The sequence below is a fragment of the Numida meleagris genome, chromosome 9 (assembly GCF_002078875.1).
Source record: "Numida meleagris isolate 19003 breed g44 Domestic line chromosome 9, NumMel1.0, whole genome shotgun sequence".
Taxonomy (NCBI): Eukaryota; Metazoa; Chordata; class Aves; order Galliformes; family Numididae; genus Numida; species Numida meleagris.
In genome coordinates this window covers 3,411,380-3,434,083 of record NC_034417.1, presented here as the reverse complement: position 1 = coordinate 3,434,083, position 22,704 = coordinate 3,411,380, and the positions used below count along the sequence as shown (strand labels likewise).

Here is a 22,704-nt window from a genome sequence, read left to right as displayed (position 1 = left end):
TTTCTTACTGAATGAGACATTTTCATCTTCACAGATAACCAAGATCTTTTTGGCCAGAGCGTCAGTAACAAAGCTATGCACTGAATGCTTCCCCCACTTCGCCCTCTCAGTTTTTCTCTTTGCTTGTGTAGCTGATAATTCCCATATGGGATGTATTTTTCCTCCTGGAGAGCATGGCAAGTTTCTGCTCTGTGAAGTCTTATCCATTTAATTAATGAGTGGGGTATTCTTGGGTTATTGCTCACCTTCCTGAATTGCTTTTTCTTCATAGCACTGATTTGTAATTTATACTGACTGTCTACCATTTTCCAGTTCATCTCTCCCCGGTCTCTGATTGCATCTCACTAACCTTCAGACTCTCAGGGGGGTGCTGGGCAGCATGGGTGTTGGATACAGCAATACGAAGCTGTACAGGTTGACTGTTCCCATCAGTCTTCTGTATCTGTCTCCGGCCTGCAGCTGGCAGGGTCTGTGTGCAGCGCTGTGGTAGGTGCTGTGGGGAAGGAAGATACACAGGGCACTGTTTGTGCCATGTGAGGGTTTCTCCAGTTATAATGCCTTACTTCCCTTATGTCCCAAATTCTGCAACACTGGATGTTGGCTTTTCTCCTGGCAGCTCTGTTATTGTAAGTACGCAGCAGTGTGGTCCCAGATGTCGTTATTTCTTCCTTCTAAGTAACCGGGTCACAACAGATGTTCAGATTGAGTGGCAGGCAGTCCCACAACTTCAGGAGGCTTTTTTAAAAAAAGACGAAGCATCTCCATTTCTGACTGGACAGTCGTGTAGTTCTACATGGACCCAAAGTTACTGAACCAAAACAGACCTCACCTGTCCTGGCCTGTTCTCACCACTGCAACTGAAACAGCACACAAATAGTGAGCAGTGACCTTTAAATCATGGTGGCAAGGCTAGCATTGATAACCTAAGATTTTCTTCAATAAGGTTTTTTTTTTTTCAAACTCTTTGATGCTTAAGATACCAACTATTGGATGAAACCAGCACTTCTTGCTGACAGATAATTAGTTCAGAGTTGTCTTGGTTCAAGAAGTCTTGTGCTTTCTGCGTCTACCAACACACCGGCTGCCCAGGTGCTAGCCTGGGTGAGATCCAAGCAGGCACACCTGGGAGTTACCTGCTGGCTGCCTTTTGGCCCTGTGAGCTCGGGACTTTCATTTCCTGGTTGGTTCCATGTGGTCTCTTGCTTGGAGGTGAGCTGTAGCTGTGCCAGCCTTTTCTCCAAGGTATGCCTTCAGATGATGATAAGCTGAATTATGGAATTCACCCAAATGAAAACTAACCTGACCCAGAAAGGCAAGGATTCAGTCACTGCTACTGGATGGCAGCACCTGCCCGGGCTTTGGCTGGCTGGAAGGCCGTGGTTACAGCTAAAGTACTGGGGGGGGGGGGTTTAAATATTTCCAGTTGCATGTTGACTGGAAAGAAGTATGTTCTCAAAGCAGCTCAGTTAGTGAATTCCCCTTAGTCAGTCTATAAATAATCCTTAAAATAAACAAACTTTGCTGTCTGTATCATAGGACAACTTCAATCTGTATCAGAACCATCTGAGTTACCACAGAGAGCAGTTTATTGTCCATTGCATGAGTAATAGACTGGGGCTAGATTTGGTACACTTCCACAGACCCAGCCCTTTCGAAGTTGTGGAAGTTCATAATTCTACTCTACATTAGCAGTAATGAATTTCCTTCTTCTGCTGCGTTATTGAATGGTCTGTAAAGCTGGACCAAGTATTTTTGTTGTTTAAAATCACGCGATTCAAAGTGTGCTCTAAGCGCTCTGTAAATTCAGAATTCTGAGAAGCTGTCTTTGCAGATCTTCCAGCATTCACCCCGAAGTCTCTGAATGTGCCCCAGTGCTGGCTGAGCCCATAGGAGTGCAGCTGCAGCGCTGGCTGAGGGTGCTGGGCTTCGTTCTCACTGTGCACGCCGTAGCTATTGAGCTGCCAAACAGCTGATCCTACATATAGCTAGGTCTAATTCTATTAGTTACAAGTGTTATTCGGAATGGCCTGTTGCTTTTTTTTTTTAATAGCAAGTAATTTATCTTAAAGGAAACTGGTGGGTAGCTGTGGTGCAGCTGAGGAGGCGCGTGCTGGAGGAAGCTGCAGTTTGCTAAATATTACCGAGATGTGATCAATCTCTGTAATAAGTTTGAAGTGCTGGAGAGCAGGAAACCACTGTATGCTATAAGTGCGTGGCACCTACGTTCTTCATTGCCTTGCCTCCTTGAGCCATTTGTATTTATTTGTTTTATCAGTGTACTGGTTAAAGTTTCCTTTACGAACTTTAGTCTATTAATATATTTAAAGGTGCAAGACACCACTCTGTTATCTTTGCGTAGGAAAACAGTATTATATTATTGGTAGGGGTGAGGAATAAGCTGTCGGAAGGCCAGCTAACCCAAAGGAGCCTGCTCTTCCCACTCTGAGTTTGGATGCCCTTTCTGGATTCTTATGGGCTGTCCAGAGGAACAGAGTACAGTTTTGTCCTCTTTTAGTTGTAAAAGCAGGAATAAAACTGGTTACGCTTCAGTGTAGCTCTAAAACAAATTTATCTTACAGCTCTTCCAAAACGTTGACCTTCACCCTGGTGCATTTTCAATGATGGTAATAAAAGACGACTGCGTCTTGAATTAACAAAGTGATAGACATTGCTGAGATCATCTGAAAATGCAGTGCAGATGTTGTTAGGGACTAAAGCCAAAAGTTCAAGTTCAAAGTGATTAGACTTTGTTCTTCTGCATTAGGCGCTATGACGCTGCTGTGTTGCAAGTGTTCCCCGCCCTGCTTTTCATAGTCTGATCTTGTTTCTTACTTGGTCATTTTTCCTAGGCTTACTGGAAATGCCTCAGGAAAGATGGAATGTGAAACCAACTTTCTGAGGCGTCAGTATACTGGCTGAGTCTACAACAATAGATAAATAGTGGAGTACAATAAAGAGTCTCAGGGGCTGGGAAGAAAGGAACAACAAACAAAAAAAGTAAAGAAAATAACTCATTTAATCCCAAACCTATGAATCCTACTGCTGGGAACAGCCATCCCTGCTGGTAGTTATTTCCTACGGCTTCCTACTTTGGACCTTTGTCTCTGTCACTTAATCACTGTTTGTTCACAAGAACCAAAAGCCTGCAGCATTCGACAAGCCGAACATAAAGTGTGTTGGTTTTCGGTCAGCTGCCTCTTCTCATTTCCTCTTTCTGATGGTAGGTTACAAGTCATGGTGCTCATTTTGAAGTTGTTTTTAGTTTAGCCTTTCTCTGAGCAACTGCAGGGAAATGTTTCCTTTTGTCTTTCTGGAAGGCCTACATGTTGCATCTTGCCATTAAGTTGCAAAATTGTCTTCCTATGCCCTTCTGCCCATTGGAAGCAAAGAGAACCAACTCCCACAACTCCACAAAAAATACAGTGTGACGGGAGGGAGCAGAGCAGTGTAGTCGGAGCAAGCTCAGCTTGAAAGTTGCTGTGTAAATTCCAGTCATTCTGTTGCTGTATTGCTCGACAAGGATAAGGAGGGCTTGTACCTTGCCTCCTTTCCTGCCTTGTGATGAACTCGCTTGTACTGTGATCACTCTGCAGTGGTGATAAGTGCCATAGCCATCGGAAAAATTCATTCTTTCCCATTTAAAATTTTCCTTCTTCCGCTCTTGCTGCAGAAGGATAAGGTAAGATTCAGATGGGAGGGGGTTACTCACTTAACAGGGAGGGGCTTTTGTTATGTGCAGCTCATGCAAAATAGTCTTTGGTGTGATAAATGAGATCTAACAGTGTGATGCATCCTCTGCATTCTTTGACAGATGGGAATAAAAATGAGACTTGAGCAAGCAAGCCAGATATTCATTTTTTCCACTGTTGCTTTGCTAATTCTGAATGTTTAATTGCCTTTTTCTAAAAATTCCCTTGGCTTGTGTACTAAAAACAAAACCTTAACCATTTAAAATACTAGGACATTGAGTGCTAATACTTTTTTTTAACATAAATTGCATATTGCTTGGCTTAAGATGGAGAAATACTGTCCAGTTGTAGATGTGCAGGCTACTATACGCTATCAGAGACTGACAAGTCGCATCCTGAAAGGTTTTAATTTTGTGGTTGATTTCTTACTACAGATGCAGCCAAAATAAGTTTGTAGTTGTAATCATACGCACTCTGTGGACTTAGTGAACTAGGAAACCTGTTAAATCAACTTGAGTTCAAATCAACCAGAGCTGCCAACTGAACCATAGCTTCCTCATTGGTGAGGTCCAGCTGCTGCAAACTGCTGTTGAGTTCCATGAAGGATGAAGATAGTATACTGGCTAACTCTCATACAGAGGAATACTAAGGATTCTACTATTTGCTTCTCAGTGGGTACTTCCCGGCTTTAGCCAGAAGGGGCTTAGGTGGGGCTTCTGTGTGTGTGTCCAAATCTGCGTGGTATGTTGACTTCTTTGAGTGCACAGGTGTCTCTCAGTGTGAATGTATTCTTGACGGTTTTCTTGGAAGCAGTGGAAGAAAATATCATCATCCTTAGTAAAGCGAGATGAGAGGATGCATCCCTGACCTTTAGTTGGCAAGGAATGATTTGGAAGAACAGTAAATGATTATGATTAGTTATAAATATAACATTATATTATATATTATAAATTAGTTATGATTCTATGTTTGTGAGGGTAGATAGCGATAGGACAAGGGGGAATGGTTTTAAGCTGAGACAGAGGAGATTTAGGTTAGATATTAGGAGGAAGTTTTTCACTCAGAGGGTGGTGAGGCACTGGAACAGGTTGCCCAGGGAGGTTGTGGATGCCCCGTCCCTGGAGGCATTCAAGGCCAGGCTGGATGTGGCTCTGTGCAGCCTGGTCTAGTGGTTGGCGACCCTGCACTCAGCAGGGGGGTTGGAACTCGATGATCTTTGAGGTCCTTTTCAACCCAGGCCATTCTATGATTCTAAAGCCTCTGCTCCGCTTACCCCCATGCTACAATGGAAACGCGGGCAGTTATAGTCCTAACTAACACGTGGTTCAGTTCTTAGCTCAGACTTCATCTATGCAAACTGGAAGTCTGTGATTCCTTTAATAGACAGTCTTATACCCATGCCTAGTACCTACAGACTCACTAGGTGGAAGTACTGCTCTCAGACTTCGGCATGTGCTAACTCTGCTTCGGCCATTACAGGTAATTATCCTGTTCGCCCTTCCAATATAAGACTCAGTGTAGGTCTGTATCTTCTTAAAAACATCTAGAACATAATTTCAGGTGGGCATCCAGATGCTGCAGGGCTCTTTCACTCATCTGGGCAGAAGAGCATTGCATGTTGCGTTTTAGAACTGCAAGTTTTGTTATCTTCTGCAGTCAAATTTTTTGATTCACGAATGGCTCTTTATTATTTATCTCTTCAAGTTTTTGTATCCTACTGCGTGATTATATGTAAAATAAGAACTTATCAATGTAGGAAATCCTCTGTCAGTATTTGCTTTTGAAACGTGGTGGTCGTTCAGGTGTGTGAGGTGACACAAATGCAACTCTGTAAGCAGCCAAGTGCTCACCCTGAGCTGCGCTGTGCTCCACGGGAAGTGGTAGCGCATGGCAGCAGGCTCGGAGCGCCTGCAGCTCACCACTTCCTGTTACTGAAGCGAAAGAACAAAAGGAGCACCAGTTTCTTGTTCATTTTAGCTTCTCAAAAGTCGCAGTTGCGTTTGTTAAACTTTGTTGTCTTGTGGCAGATGTTTATGGATTTCCCCTTTGCTTTTCGTTTAGCTTCATCTTTATTCAAGGTGAATTTTGGGGAAGTTCCTACTAGAAAGTTTGATTTCTGAGAAGCTGTTTTTTGTGCACGTCTTGGAAATGCTGGCGCTGTAGGGGAAATGAGTAACGACAGGAAAGCAGTGAGTGCAGGGCACCTGTCTGCAGTGCAGGCTCGCGCTCAGGACGCCGTCTCTGCCGGAGTCTCCTGCTGGTTGTGCTGCTGTGTCTCAGCATCAGTAGTTCACGGTGCACACAGGATTGTCTGTAGCCACGGGAGCCTCCACACCTCGTTATCCGTCTGACAGTTGTTGTACTTCAGGCCTAGATGCACAAAAACCTTTTAAACCTGCTTTGATTTACTGTTGTCCACAATATATTCCCCTCTACAGAAAAAATGAACTGTGTTTCTGTAACTTCTAAGGAAAAAATAAGGGCCAAGGTGATTCATTCTGGGATACAAACACAGTGAAGTGTGATGTCAGCAGATGTTGCACTTAGGGGAAAAATCTTTACAGCAAGGTATACACAAAATTCTATTCACTGACAATGGAGACACTTTCCAAACTTCCCTCACCTACAGGAAGGGTTTGTGGGGTCGGTTTGGTGCGTTTTTTTAAGTAGGCACCGTTCTTAGCTTTAGAGGAATGTAGGTCAATGAAAAGATGTGCTTGTCTGTAAATCCATTTGTGAGACTTGGGCAATTAAGATTGTAACAATAGTCTTAGCGTTTTAAATCAGTGCAGTTAATTTCATACAGTGGTAGAAGTGCTGATATGATAATGTGTTTCTGCTGATGTGTTCCAAGTATGTATCTGTAGCACATCAATATTAAGCAGCTGAAACTCTGTTTTCAGTATATTAAAATATTAATATTGCATATGAGAAGGATGAAAGTCAAGGACTTAATGAATGTCTGTATTTCATTGTTTCAATTTGTAGTATATAAAAATAATAATCTTATGGCTTATTTCCAATGCTTCTTGTTTAAGCTATGGATAAATTCATAAAGCTAAAAACAGCATTTTCCTGCTTAAGATGGTCTTGGTAATTGTCATTTTAAATTTCATCTGAGAAAAAAGAAGAGGGGATGAAAAAAGCGTCTTACAGATTGTGACTAAATACCAAGTAATTGTTTAAGATCTAGTGAAAGAGAAAGGGGTTGTCAACTTCAAATTGGTTTAACTGGGAGAGGGAAGAATGGTATCTGGGATTCAAGAATCAGGCAGCCCCCAGTGGGACCTGGGCAATCTTGGTTTGAGCTATGTTATAGTGAAGGTTTAGATACGCGAAAGCTTCAATAGTCTGGTGAAAACACAAGTCTGCTTGGTGATCTTGGCTTTGGTTCATAAGCACGTTTGGTGTAAGCTCTTCTGAATCCAGTTGTTCTTCTTTTCCTCCATCTAAAAATCAGTCTTCAGAAGCAATCACTGAATGGATGGATACCAGATGAATGAGTAGGGGGTCAAAGGAAGGAAATATTCCCTTGGTAACTTCTGAAGCTTTCTAGAAAATCTGAGGTATTTCTAAACTGACATTCTTGGTCTGCTTCAGTCATGTCAGTAACGATATAGTTTTATCTCCTGCAATGTCTGGTTAGCATGCTTTAAATGTAGGATTTCAAGAGCAGATGCCACTTTTGGAAAGCAACGTGAAGGTCATAGTATGTAATTTTTTCTCAGAGCTAGCAGGAGTCTGAGGGAATTGACTTGAACTGTAGGGATTAGTCAGGAGTTGAGAGAAACACATATTCACCTTATTGGTGTAAAACAGGGGAAAAAAAAAGAGCTCTTCCTATAACCTTCATTAATTCTATCAGTGAGTCTGATAGAATTCTTTAGTAATTTTTCCATTATGCAGAAGAACTTATTCTTAATACTTTGGGTGCAGCTGAAAGCCTTTGTGTATCTCACACTTTATGGTGCATGGCAGAAATGCCAACTTCAGAATAATTCTTTTTTTAAAGTTTGTACTTAACAGATTATCCAAAGGAAATTGAGCACTTCATTTTCACTTTTCATTTACTGCAAAATTAATCTTTCTCTGGCAGGAATTGACTTTAAGATCAGAACCATAGAATTAGATGGAAAGAAAATCAAGCTACAGATATGGTAAGTACTCCAAAGTAACTTGAGTTTTCAGTGAGTTCTGAATTATCTTTGAGCAGGACTACTTGTAACTGGATGTACCAGAGCTTTCATGCCTTTTATTCACTCTCTGTAAGTCTCTGTTTTCTTCTGATTTGCTCATAGGGTGCTTCTGTTTCATGAGCGCGTGTTCACTAGCCTGTTTACGTGCTAGTGTTACAGCAGTGCCCCATTATATCAAAAGCTGTCTTCTTAAATGCAGTTTTAGCTATTCCACATGGAAAAGAAGTATTAATTATGTAGCTGTAAGCCAGACATGATATATATGATAAAGTATAATCTGAATTCTCTCATACTTTAATACCTAGCTGTACTCACAAAGGCATGGGTGAGGAGTGGTAATGCTCCCCTTCCATCCGTGGTGGCTAAGTAGAGACTGAGACTTCTCATAGCAGCAGACGAGTACTTGGAATAGTGTTACTACACATGCCAGACTTCTCCATCCAGAGGAGGGCCACAGAAATGCTCCAAGGGGTGGAACACCTTCCTATAAGGACAGGCTGAGGGCTGGGGCTGTGCAGCCTGGGGAAGAGGAGGCTGCAGGGAGAGCTGAGGGTGTCCTTTCAGTATCTAAAGAGGCTGTAAGAAAGAAGGGGACAGACTCTTTATCAGGGTCTGTGGCAGGGTTGTCAGGATTGTAACAGGACAAGGGGAAATGGTCTCATACTAAAAGAGGGGAGATCTGGATTGGACAGAAGGGAGAAGCTTTTTACACTAAGGGCGGCGAGGCACTGGAACAGGCTGCCCAGAGACGTGGTGGATGCCCCGTCCCTGAAGACATTCAAGGTCAGGCTGGGGAGATCTGAGCAACCTGATGGAGCTGTGGGTGTCTCTGTTCATTGCAGGGGAGTTGAACTAGATGACCTTTAAGTGTCCCTTCCAACTCAAAAGATTCTATGATTCTGTGATTTTACTGCTGCATGTTTTAATTTCTTTAATTCAGGAATCAGATGCATCAGAGCTATCTTCATTAATTGTAGGAAAGGCTGCGTAGTGCAGAGGTCTCATTGCTCACATGAAAATGAAAATGCTTTTATGCCGCATTTATGGTGCTGTTATAATCACTGATTTAAGTATGACAGCTTGGAGGTGAGGATGACATTGAGGGCTGAAGAAATGTGTGCAAATTGCTTCTAACTGGTATTTTCCTTAATTAATGAGTATCAATACATTGTTATTCTGTTCTAAAGAGAGCTCTAAGTACAGAAAAGCATGAAGAGCCCTCCATCAAATGTGATAATATTCATTGAATTTTAGGGATACAGCAGGCCAGGAGAGGTTCCGCACCATCACAACAGCTTACTACAGAGGAGCCATGGTGAGTGCCCTTACTGTGTAGAATTTATGTACAACTAGTGTAACTGTTTTGCTGCTCTTAAATTGCATCATGTAAGTCTTCTTCTGGAGAATTGGATAATTGTCAGTTGTGCCATGGGGAATAAACTGTTGTTCTTGTTTAGTTTTTTGTTACTTGCTGATATATTGTCTAGTCATAGGTTTTTTTGCTGGTGAAACTGGGAGTCTTCTTTAATATAGTTACAATTTGTGTTGATTGTAGAAAGAAGCTAAGTTGCCAAGCTTTAATTAGATGGCTTAATAATGCAATGAACCCTTTTATACCTTTGAAATATTTGAAGAATAAGTAACAAATGACTTCAATTCCAATAATCTGTTTTACTGAGTTGCTTTCTCTTCTGCTTTTCATTACCATCAACTGATAAGAGAACACAGAACCTGGACTAGAAATATGATTGCTTGTGAGAGGAATGTTATTTGTGCTTCCGCTGAGAATGACTTTAAGTCAGATAGGTGTTGTAGAGTCTTCACTCTTCTTGTTACAACCATGTGTAGTGGCTCTTAATGCCATGATTTGAGGTACTCTAGGTTGAGTCACTCTTAATTTAAACTCCTGCTAACTAGCTATGCTGCTACTGTGTGTTCTTAGCACCTTTCTTGAATGGATCTGTCCATAGGCTGGCTGTGGGTCCAGATAACTCCACTATCATGGAACACAAATAGTGAAAATAGTAATGCTTATGGCTCTTGTTGAGCATTTTTGCACTTAAAAATAGTTTGGGTCTTCTCCCCATTTCCCAGTCCATGGCTGCTTTTTCATTGTCTTATGTAGAGTGATTGGGTACCCAATGAGAAATAGAGATAAACCTGGCAATCTGTCCTCAGCACAGCTGTTGTGTGGTTTCATGGGCTCTCTGGCTTGTTGAGAGCCTGTGTTAGTTTACATACATAACTGCCTGAAAGAGCTAAAGCTTTTGTGGGAACACCTGGAGTGATCTTTCCTGAAAGAATCTGCTGGCCCCAGCAGGTTGAGTCTCACAGGTTTGTCATTCTTTGACTGCTTAGAGCAGCTACTTCTAAACTTGACTTTAACAATCCTGGTTGCTGTCATAGTAGAGACTGAACTATTCCTGACTACAAACTAAAGTCAAAGCTTCCTATTAGTAGTGTGTTTGACCTATCTAGTCGTGCCATGAGATGTTAAATATCAATATTTTGGGTAAGCTTTTAGCAAATGCAATATGCTTTGGGAAATTATTATTTGTAGGTATGCAAGTCCTATGTCAAATTTCTCGTAAGTATTATCAAACAGCGTACGTCAAAAGTCAACCAATATTGCTAGCTCATCTAACTAGATGTTCTTAATTTTGTTTAGGGGATTATGCTGGTGTATGACATAACAAATGAAAAGTCTTTTGACAACATAAAAAACTGGATAAGAAACATTGAAGAGGTAGGTGCTTTGTAAAAGGAGGCTTTAGAAAATACTACTTACTCATTCTACCTTAGGATTTCACGGGGACAAATAATAATCAAATAATAACTTACCTTCATGATAGCAGCCAGTATATATATGACCAAGTTAGACTATGAATGAACTATGAATAAGTGAATGAAACTGATTACCAGTGTGAGGAATATTATCTCCTTCTTATAGGTATGGCAGGTTGAAAACCTACGTTTAAAAAGTAATAGTGAAGTGTTTCAAAACTGATCTTACTATGACTTGTGCTGCTCTTTCTTGCTCTTGGGTTTGTGTAAAAATGGGTATACACCTTGAGATCTTGCTGCTTCTTTGCACTGAGGTGATGTCAGATCTGTCAGTTGCTATTGTGTTGTGTGTTTGTAAAATTAAATATTTTTATCCTTTTCATTTGGTCTAGAAGAAAGCAAGCTTAACCATTGTAAATTACTTAACAGGACGTGCTGTCAATTAGAGTGAGATAATTATGAAGTTAGAGGAGAAGCCCTAATTTTGTTGAAGCTGTAGTTAGGTAACAGAATCTGTTTTCTTGGTTTTTTTGGTGGTTTTTTTATACATGTTGTGTACCACCACCCCTCCCCCCAGAAAATAAATCCATAGGCTTTTCTTTAGTATTATTCTTCAGCTAAGCAAGTTTATTGTATTAGCGACCAATTTGATCCAGTATTGACTGGGCTAGAAATGTGTTCTCACTGAACTTCTTGCAATTATTTACTTAGTCATTTATTAATTATCTGTTTTAAAAATGCAAATGTAGTATGTAGTCATACCTCAATCAAATAGCCCAGTGTAATGTTACACACTTTGAAATAAAGCGGTACATGAATGCTTCCAGAATATCCAAATGCCTGTACACGTGTGCAACCCGGTACAGAGCTCATGGTACTGTAATCAGTTTGTTATTATAAGTAGTTTGAATGCGGGAATCTCTTTATTCAAACCTGTTTCAATATTAGATTGCCTGTTTCAAAAGTCATTACCTTTCTCAGTAACGCCTTGGCATTAGGTATCTTTTATAAAAGATAATGCTCATTTGTGGATGATTTCTTTGAAATGATGATGTTCTTTATTTCTGAGAGATGACATCTTTTGCCCCCTTCAGCATGCCTCTTCAGATGTAGAGAGAATGATCCTGGGTAACAAATGTGATATGAATGAAAAAAGACAAGTTTCAAAAGAAAAAGGGGAAAAGGTAAGCTTTATGCTGACTTAATTTGGAAGCTAACTTTTCTTAGTATTCTGGCTATAGGATATTTGCTTTCTCTAAGGCATATGAGAGATAGCGTGTCTCGCACCTCTTGTTTTAGGAATTTTTGATATAAGATGCCAGTGGTTTGGCTTGTTTTTAAATAGCACTTGACTGTATTTGAGTTCAAATAAATTTAAAGTTATCCTTGACTAGAGGGGAAGAATCTGTAAAGAATGTTGAGCTTTGCTATAGCATGAAGTCTTGTAATCTTTTTGAGGGGTTTGAATTGACATGGAGATAGAGCTCGTTTTAATATCTTTCTGTCTGTCCAGTAACTTTAATGCTTTTGTAAAAAGAGAAGTGGAAATAAAGCTGTTTCTTTGCAAAGCTTGCTGCAGTCTGCAACACCTGTGTTATGAACTTACGTAAAATATTCATTTGCAAAGGTTCTTCAAAACAACTGAAAAATCTTAATCTCTTCCAGTTAGCAATTGATTATGGAATCAAATTTTTGGAGACAAGTGCAAAATCCAGCATAAATGTGGAAGAGGTAAGGGATGGGTGTTTATGCTTGGATGTGTTTTGTGAATATTCCTGTGGAGGCATGTTGCATGATTGGTAACTAATGGGCTTACTGACCTGATGTGGGACATGAAGTCACATCTGGCTCCTGGCTTACCAATCTTGTTCTATTTAGAAAGCTGAGGTAAAACCTAGCGTTTCTTGTTTCCTGGTAATACCTGCAATTGTTTTTAAATGATTGTTAACATGGTGTTGTTTCTGTAACAAACAGTTGCTTTAAATTTCAATTGCAAGTACCCTTGGACCAGGAATAGGTATAAATTTTAGAACCAAGCTCTGTGGAGGAAATTGCCTTTGAGATTCTTTACTTTCAGAACAACATGCTGCTGTGCCAAGGAGTCTTCAGGTTACTGCTAAATGTGGTATGCAGTCGAGACTGAAGACTTTCTTGTAAACGTGGAACATCAGCATAGACTGTCATAAATTGATGTTAGAGGAGGAGGAAAGCTAATACTATTCTATCTATAGACTTGCAGTCTATTTTCTTGCAAACTCCATGCTAAAAACACCAGCTCCATATTTATGAGAGCATTAGGAGATAGACTGGGAAGGAAGAGTAGCTCAAGTCAAATCCGTTTTACCATGAATCGCTATTATCATCTCAGGGAGTGTTGTGTGAGGATGTTAACTTCATGAAAAATGTGAACAAGAAAATAGTATGATATCAAAAGACAGATACGTTAAGATTCATTCATTCAGATTGATGGCATTGTTCTGCATCGAGAAGGGTGGTGGACCTGATTTTCAGTGTCATAGTGATTCTTCCAGCAGCTGGGAGGAGTGTATTAGCAACTAATACCAATGGTGGATAGCAGCAGCCTCCTAATACAAAGTACATATCTTGGTTAGTTCCTCTGGAAGGTAGACTTACTGCTTCATGACATACCCTGCAATTTCATTTTAACTCTTCTAGGTTATTAAATTAATTCATGCCTACTCCGAACTACTTGACTATGAGTACTTCTAAAAATTGTTATGTGACTTATGAAGAAAGCATAAACAGATGCAACTGGCATAGATACTAGCAAGTAATCATTTAGTTTCATTTCCACCAAAAGCTAAAACTTGTGAGGAATGACACACTTGTAATACTGTTGTGATCACAAGTAAGCTAGTTTATTTTATTGGCAATGATTTGTTTGCCTTAAATGCTTTTGTCCTTGGATACATTCAGAACACAATGGGAGAGTAAAGGTTTCCAGTTTCTCCAATCTGGAACACATTTAGAGTGTTCATATGTCCAGGTACTCTAAAATCTTACTTTTTACCAATTCAGGAAGAATTGCAACGTGTTTCTTCTGCAGAAGTTTCTCTAATCCTTTGTATGTTCAAGTCTGAGATGCTGAAAGTTGCCAGAGTGGCTGAAGTGATTTCTTTTATTTTTTGTTGCGGAATGTTGTGAGTGTAAAGAAGGGCTATAGGTAGCCCAGGAGTAAGAGATTTGAAGGACAGAAAGCAAGCTAATTTTGATGTAAATTCCCAGATATACCAGCCTCAAAACTTCATGTAGGTTTCTTGTTGCAATGTACAGTGCAGTTCGGCCAAAAAAAACCCAAATATTAATGTATGTAGCCTTCTATTCAGCTGATGGTTTTTGCCCAAGAAGTAGGCAGTACAGAAAGCCTATTCGCTTGCTTCTAAGTTGAGAAAGGTAGAACCTAAAAATAGTTTTTTTTCTTTGACAGCATGCTTATTGTAGTGTTAAACAGCTTTTGTACACAGTGCCTTGCAACTCAAAGTGCTATGTGGCCTACAGAATGTTTGCATGTCTGACTACTCCTAATCTATCTTTCAATGTCTCTGTTGACTGATTTGTCTATTTTTATTTCTTTTCCTCACCAGGCTTTTTTCACACTTGCACGGGACATTATGACAAAGCTCAACAGAAAAATGGTTTGTATTTCCAATGGCATACAAACTAGATGCACTGAAATCACTGTTAAAATAACTGGCTTGCTAGTAGTAGCCCTGTCAAAAAGTTTTGATGATTGCAGGTGATTCTACCTCAAATTTGAGTGAACAGGTTGGGTGAGGGAAAAAAGAACTTTGTGCTCAGCTACACTAGGAGAAACTGGGCTGCAGAGCTGCTGCTGAAATGCTTTCCAGTTTTTAGCATCTTGATCCCCTAGGATGTTAGCTGGAGAACAGGTGGGCATCCAGCAGAGCTACTAGGACCGTTCATCTGGTAGGGAGCTTAACAGCAAAAGATCCATAGGAAAGGTGTGATGACCTCTGCTTGCTTAGTGTGACAAAAGGAAAGTTGTCTACAACTACCTGAAGAGCAGTTTGCAAAGATCCTCGAGACTTTCCTTGCTGGTGCTGGCTAATTTAACAGTGACCACAAACTGGTGCTTGGGAGGTTTAAATTGGGCTTTGGTGGAGGGGAAAATAGTCATCGTGAGGATTGTGTAGCTCTGGAATAGGTTCTCTAGAGGTTTTTGGATCTGTTTTTGGAAGTTACCAAAACTCAACTAGGTGAATCTATAGTTGGCCTGATCTAGTGTTAGTCACAGTCCTGCCTTGAGTGAGAGGCTGGAGCAGGTGATCAGCAACTTTTCCAACCAGTGTTTCTGTGACATGATCATCATCTTTCATTCTTTTTTAAGTCATAATATAACATGCAGCTGTGAGTTAGTGAAGCAATTCTTAATCACGCATTGTTCTGTATCTGGAAGACATTGCTGCTCTTACAGTTAGTTGTTCATTTACTCTAAAGGATAATAGAAGACTATGCCTTAATTTAGTTATCATAGAGAAAAGAGCAAGATTCAGTAGGTGCCAAATTTGATTGTTAATTTCTTAAGCTATTTTGCAGTCACTTAGGTATACTAATTTATTAATGGAGTCATGGAAGCTGCCATTACTAGTGAGCGAGGATTCAGTGGTGCAAATTTCATTAAGCAAAATGGAGTGGAATTGTCCTTTATTTTGTGTGAGCATTACTGCTGAGCAGCCTGAAACTGGTGTGTTCTTTGTCCTTGTAGCACTATGATCCTTACTTTATTGATTGTCAAATTTTGTAGTCACTCACTGAGCTAGTACTTGAGATTCAGACTGTTGGACAAACGTTTCTTTTAAAGATAAGCAGTTCTATCAAGTGATTAACAGAGTCTGGATAACGGAGAAGCTCAGGCTGGAACAAACCATTCCTCTGGTGATCATTTTGCAAGAGGGAGATGTGATGGGGAAGTTAGTAAAGCTAAAATCAATTTTAATTTTTGTTGCATTTCATGACATTGATACTCTTTTCTCTTTCAGAATGACAACAGTTCATCGGGGGCAGGTGGGCCGGTAAAAATAACAGAAAATCGATCTAAGAAGAGCAGCTTCTTTCGATGCACGCTACTTTGATGAACTTTTAACAATAGACTGCAGCACACTTAGAACCTTTTCTGCTTCTTTGAAAGCACAGGGTCACAAAGCCTCAGAAATAATACCACCAAGCTGCTGCTGAGAGCTCCATTGAACGTAGACTGCGATACACAAAATATCAAGTGGAATTTGCTCACTAAGCCTATTGATCTGTCAGGCTCCTCTTTCTCAGATACGGAAGCTATGAAGTGGAGACACAAATGCAAGAGTTAACTTGTTTTCCTTTTTTACTTTCTGTTTTATTGCCTGTTGCGAAAGCTGCTATGTTTCTTTTAACTTTGCACATCCATATTAGCCTCTTACTGCCTGTTACAGCACAATCTTACATTTGTATTTGCACAGTTTCACTTGTAAGTAAGATTCTTAACAGATTTGTGCAGATTTTTCCTTTCTTTTTTTAAACAAATTTATTTTAAAGCAGATCAGCCGGAGGACAGATTAAGTCTCGCTTCCATTATTTTCTTTGCTGTGTACTTACGTCCATGACTGCAGTATGGGTATTGACACTCTAGCGATGAGAATTACTCTAACAATTGACATTTAACAATTTGTATGAGTTTTGTCTCATAGATGCACAAATCTGTTCATGCAGAAGCCATGGCTTTTATTCTGAATGTAGTATGTTGCTTTTCTTTCTTTACCAGATATAGAAAAGTTATGTTCTGAATTGCCAGTCACTGTCTGATTTCACAGATGCACCTTTCGGTAATTTTAATAAACACCGTGTCTTTCCTCACTTAACTTCCATTTGTTAGCTCAAACTGTCTGCACCTTTTTTTTGTTTCTGATGAGGAAGTACACTCTGGAGTTGAGATCATCACAAATTGGCCTCATTGCTATCACTTAAGTGGCTTACGGAATCTGAATGCATGAGTTTTGAGTAACCACTTTGTGGATTCACTCGCTCAGAATGACTGCTCTAAAGGTGACTTTGATTTCTATTTTAATGCTAAAGATAGTCTGTTAATGTCTGTAAGCGTTGACCCTTGACAAAAGGGTGTCCAAAAGTTGGCCTTCTCTGCAGTTGCTGAAGTTCATCAAGCTCTGGCACTACATGAAGGGTCACACTCGGGCTAGAACATGATACTGGTTACGCAGTTAATGATGAATGTATGAAGCCCTCATTGGTCTGCTCAAGCAGTTAAACTATTTTTTTGTCAAAAACTGGTACAGTGACCTAGACTGTTAGAAGCAGAGTTGAAACAGTTGCCTTTTTTACTCAACTGAGCATTGTATAACATAGTCTTTGGTCCTACTACTTTTTTATTGTCTACTGTAAAATTTCCTCAATGAGCAAGTAAAATAGGTGCTTTAGTTCTGTTGATGTGCCAAACTTGGACCATTGTAAGCTTTAACTGCAAGTTTGTGTCCAGCATGTTTGTTAATAGGGGATAGGTGGATTCTGTCATTGTCAAAGTAATGTCTCTGACTTGCTTGCTTTTGCTTCACTATGTTGTCTCAACTTGCAAACAGTGAATTGGTTGTTACTGCAGATAACTGCTTCATTCGTGGTGTCCGGTACTGAATTTGTCATCTCGGGTCTGTTATAAATAATTTGAAACTGAACAGACCAATAGCATTAGATATAAAAGGACCTTTGATTTGAAAAGATCTAACATTGGTAGCTGGTTCTATAAAGATTACAGTGTTATCAACCTGTCCCCACATGTAGCTTAACAGAAGAAATAGTTACTGTAATTAGATGGTGAATCTCATAACCTTCTGTTGCTGCACTTAAAGAAAGATTGTACTGGCAGCAAGGTTTAGAGGAACGTCAAAGCATCCCTGACTGCTCGGTTGTCTACCCTTGATGTTTTTCTTGGGCAGCCTAAAGCAGTTATGTTTTCTGTATGTTTTTTCTTTTTTTTTCAGAAAAAAAAAAAAAAGTGCTTCTGTACAGAAAGTGTTGTGACACCAATTATGAATGTTGTTTATTTTCAGTAATTTACCTCCGACTTACTTGGTGTCGTAATACTTTGGTTTTTATCTCAGGGGTTGTCTGCAAACCAAAACTGACATGTTCTGTGTTTGGCACCGTTTACAGAATGCTTTGTGTTGTTTTTCCTGTCTTCGCTGTGTGGTTAAGTGTACACTCAATAGTAGTCTCCATGAACTTCCCTTTGAAAGAGCCTGTAAGTAGGAGAGTCTATGAAGTGCTTCTTGAAGCAGCAGTGAATTGGGGTATCTGCTCTGTATCGGGGGGGCGGGGGGAAACTTGCTATTTTCTTACATTTAGCTGTGCTAAACTGTACATAAATGTGAGGTAAGACCATAGGAAATTCACTTTATGCATGATAAAATGATGCAGTAAATATTTCACTTTGCTTAATGTTCATGTAAAGTTCATCTTTTTCTATTTGTAGAAGAATTTAGTGCAATTTTGTTGTCCCCTGCTGAAACTGAAGAATTCTAATTTCATGTGGTCTTATGGATAAGGTAAAATGCAGATTTCTCTCTGTTTTGCCCCCACCCCTGTTCTCCAGCAGTATTAAATGGCTGAGTGGCTGCACTTTGTCAGTGTGCTAACTTCTGGTCAGTATAGACCTCTTTCTGTCTACAGTCTGCTTCGTCAGACATAGAAAACCGTGCTGTATCTTAGCGTGCAAATCAGCTGTATGTTTTACTGGGCCTTTTTAAGCTATGTTTTGCTTTAGACAAGTGGGTGGTGATAAATGGTATGTTCTGCCTAGGCATCAGATGCTGGGTACTGCAGGCTTTTCGAATAGCAGTATGATTGTTTTGTGCAGTCTCTGTTGCTACTTTGCTCAAATCTATATAACCTAAATTTTGAAGGACTCCACTATACCTCAGTCAACTAGTTAGTATTCTCATGTTCATTGGGATGAAAGTCATTGAATTATTCATTAATCAGCAAATGTTGTCTGTTCTGCTCCAGAAATTGCCATTAAGCTTTTAGGAGGAGCAGACATTTCTGGTGGATTTTAATAAAATAAAACCACTGTTTATGCTGTTGAGGTTTTTTGAAATATTTCTCTGCCCCGTGACTGTGTGCTATATCTTGACCAATATTTTTCTAAATGGTTTAAAAAGAAATGTGGTCTCAGTGCACTGCAGTTTTAGCTTCCAGTCTGTGCTCAGCAAAACACGCGCAAGAAGATTTTGTTGAGTATATCTAGAATATTTGATTTACTTAATGTCTTACTGGAAGTTGTCTTATTGTTAAAGCTTAAACCACTCAAAACATTGCTGACTTTTCTATTTGGGGGACAGTCTCAAAAAGGCTGGTTGAATTTTCAGACCTGTAGTTCTGGTTTTTCTTTTTTTTTTTTCCTTTTGTACCCTTTTTTACGTAAACTGTTGCCATTGTAAGTACATTTCCCATTCTAGTCTGCTGAAGTCTAGTCGGTAAAGACATTTTCACAAGTGAAAAAAGGATTCTTGAATATACATATTGCATTAAAATATTGTGAATGGATACTGATTTGAAGTACATAAATGATATGTAAAATGCATAAATGTTGTTTGTGGAAATGCCCTGTTATTTTGCTATCTGTTAATGTAACTGAAGTTTTGCAACGTTTAACTTGTTAGGATTGGTCTGTAGGTGAGGATAAGTAGGTCTTTTTCTTCTCCATTCACTGAACTGCTTATGCCATTCTTATAAATAAAACTTGTATTTCTCTCTTCCACGAAAGCAGGATTTCCACTGATTTTTCTTGTTTCTGGTGAACTTAAGTATTCTAGTGCATTCCTATGGCCTTACAAATGTTTTTGCAAATAAAACTTCAATTACAGTTATTTTAATGCAATGTAGCTACTAAATTCAGACTAGAAAGTATAGTCCTTGAGAAATTGCTTAATTTTGAAATAGAAGTGTTCTACTGTGTGTGTTTAAGCACATTTTTATCTGATCAAAGGTGTAATGTGAAAAGCTCCTGCAGATAAAGTGATCTTGTCATGTGATTAACCTGTAAGCCTAATCATTGTGTATTGATGTGTATAGACAAAAAAATACCCTCCCAAAAAAACCACTTTAAATTCTAATGGTTTTATTATTCCATGTGAACTTTTTTACAATAATATGTCTCAAATAAAAGTTACATAATGAAAAGTATTTGGAGTATTTTGTATGAAATATTCCACATAGTTGTTAGAAGGATGGCATTTCCACTCTGTCTTCAGTGTCTGTTGTGAATAGGAGTTCAGCATATTTAAAACTGTGCTTACCTTCAGTGGTAAACCACAGGTGTTCTTGTATGGTTTTGCTTATACCAGAACTTGTCCTTTTATATATCTGGAATGTCCTTTATTCCTGGAGTGATTGCTTTTTGTTGAAGTTAAGTATATTATTCCAATGACTTCAGGTTTCATAAGGAAATGTTTTGTCAGTATATCATGAAAAGGTACAGGTGCTGCTCAGAGGCACTTGGGAAGCAAAGATAAAATGAGGTATTTGAGTAATTTGAGTAAGAATTATTTAGTCACTTAGTCAGTTATCCCGACTTAACATTTTCTTTTTGATTTTTTTTTTGGTGAGGGGTACGATCTTCATACTGTTACATAACCTGAGACGCAAATATTATTAACACATTAAATATTGTTTGTCGAGCCTTATTCATCACTGTACGTGGAGGGATTTGACAGAAGTATTTGTTTGCTATTATGTTAACAATAGCTTGTGACTTCAAAAGTAGTGTGGTTTGGCTGTAAGTCACGATTGGTATGAAATTAGAGAAGGAAAGAATAGTTGTGTCTATTCGAGAGCAAAGCAGATGAATAGTTGAGACACCTGATTGGGGGAATATATAGGAGGACTTCACCTTGGATGACAAGTAGCCTCTAAAATTTATGCTTTTTTACATGTTCCTGTAGTAAACTGCATTTAGCTGAAAGAGTGTATTGTGTCTTTTTACCTCCCACAAGAGCAAGCTGGAGTTAGCTTCTCGTTAACGCCTGTTGTTATTTTTGTGTTTGTTTTCTGTACTCAGGCTGCTTCTGGCAGACAAGTTTGCTGCTTTAGGACCAACTGTTTAAACCTTATCTTGCAGTTGTCTTCATCTGAATTGGGTATAGATAGTCAGCAGTACTAAAATTACTTCTGCGAGTCCTTCAGTTTAAACAGAAATGAGAAGCGTGCATCTGCACCCCAACAGCATTTTAAATTAGAGTTCTTCATTAGTTGAAATAGCAAGTATACTTAATGCTGCATAAAACTGGTGATTTATTACAGTTCCTGGATCTATCTTTTGACTACGAACCAGGAGTTACTACAGAAGTAGCTCTCACGCTTTACAGGTCAGGGGCAAGTTATTGGTACATGTGTAGAACCTCTTCTGCTTTTATGTTCTGGTAAACTGCCTTTTTTTGTGAATAATGCTTTCCAAGTTAGTTGAGTAGTGGCTCCATCAGACTTTTTGAACTGTGTCTAGGTCATCAATGCAATGCCAGATCTTAAAATTCTTTTTATGGTTCCTTAGAAAGGGGAGGTTCAGTTTGGATGTTAGGAAAAACTTCTCAGAAGGAATGGTCAGGTGCTGGACTCACTGTCCCTGGACGTGTTCAAGAAACATTTACATGTTGTACTGAGGGATGTGGTTGAGTGGGGGAAAATTGGTGGTAGGTAGGCGGTTGGACTGGATGATCTTGGAGGTCTTTTTCAGCCTCAGTAATTCTATGATTATTGTGCTGTCTTCAAAGTGAATGCAAATTCTGTCACTATTCAGTGATTGTTGAGCACTTCACTCTTATTTATCAAGCATCTTCTTTGAGGAGGTGACTGGGATGCATTGCTGCAGCAGTGCACAAGAGCGCCTGTGGCACAGCTGCAGCCGCAGGGCCTCGGTGAGGTGGTGGTCTCAGGTGAAGCCCTGAGCGGTGTTAGTGTCAGGTGAACTTGTTCCAGAGTGGGTTTTGATTCCCCAGGAAGCTGCTGCGGGGTCCCTTATCTTCCCAGTGCGGTGGGACGCCTCTGTGGAGCAGCACCGAGCAGGTCGCGCCGCTGGGGACGTGCCTCCGTTGTGATGGACACGGGCTGAGGACTGCTGCGCTGGCACCTTCCTCAACTGCGACGTTCACCACTGGTGACAGTTCCCAGCGCTTTTTTGTGTACATGCTTTGGTTGGACTGCTGGCACTGTGCTCATCTCTTGAAGTATTTAGCCAATGAGTCATTTATGCTTTACTTGTACTTACGTTGATACATTTTTAAAGGAGAAAATGAACGTTTATTTTCAGTATTGTTTTCAAATCCTTGAGGTTATTTTTTCCTTTTTTTCTCTTTTCCCTCCAGGCACCACAGCAGCTAACTAGTTCTGGTGTGTTCTAGATGGAGGATGGCATTATCCGAAGAAGCTTAAGCAAGCTCTGTCCATGCTTTTCACATCTAAGGCAACCAAATGCTTTTGGGCCGCTTCACCTGCAGCGTGATGACTCTGTAAAACCCACATTTACACTTTGCACAAATAAAATACAAGGAAGAGGCAAGCATGTGTCTTAAACCATTTGTAAGTAGTTTCCCCCAGTTGGGTGGTTAGGTGTCAGTGTTTTGAAATAGCTCCATGACCGTGCAAATACGGGGGCTCAGCTGCACTTTAAATTCCCACTCAACTCTGGGCACTGCTGCCCGGAGCCACCGGGTACCGCATCCCTGGAGACGCCCACGGCCAGGCGCTGTACTGGGGGCAGCCAGCCCGTGGCAGGGGCGGGGCTGGGGGCTTTTCGGCCGCTTCCACCCCCTCCATTTTATGACCGACTGCTCCAGCGAGGCCGCGCGCCGCCCCGCTCTGCAATCTCCTCGCGGCGGGGCGTGGCGCCAGCAGGGGGCGGCCGGGGCCCGCGAGGCGCTCTCGGGGCGCGTTTCCTACGTGGTGACGGCAGCGGCGGCTCGTTCCACACCGCCTTGCCCGGCCTCTCCTCGGTGTTTCTGTGGAGAAGCGGGTGG

General features: G+C 40.3%; 1 protein-coding gene across 4 annotated transcripts in view; it reads left to right on the top strand.

The window, feature by feature from the left end:
* The window catches only part of RAB8B (RAB8B, member RAS oncogene family), a 28,771-nt gene extending 6,524 nt beyond the window's left edge, over positions 1-22,247 (top strand). The window contains exons 2-10 of one of the 4 annotated variants that reach the window (XM_021407829.1): positions 7,786-7,846; positions 9,140-9,200; positions 10,554-10,631; positions 11,764-11,853; positions 12,335-12,400; positions 14,275-14,325; positions 15,691-15,715; positions 18,168-18,240; positions 22,054-22,247. In XM_021407829.1, coding sequence (XP_021263504.1) covers positions 7,786-7,846; positions 9,140-9,200; positions 10,554-10,631; positions 11,764-11,853; positions 12,335-12,400; positions 14,275-14,325; positions 15,691-15,715; positions 18,168-18,217 — 482 coding nt within the window. In that variant the 3' untranslated portion in view covers positions 18,218-18,240; positions 22,054-22,247. Of the gene's footprint in view, positions 1-7,785; positions 7,847-9,139; positions 9,201-10,553; positions 10,632-11,763; positions 11,854-12,334; positions 12,401-14,274; positions 14,326-15,690; positions 19,880-22,053 lie in introns of those variants that run through there. The other 3 variants (XM_021407830.1, XM_021407828.1, XM_021407827.1) reach the window with 3 other exon arrangements.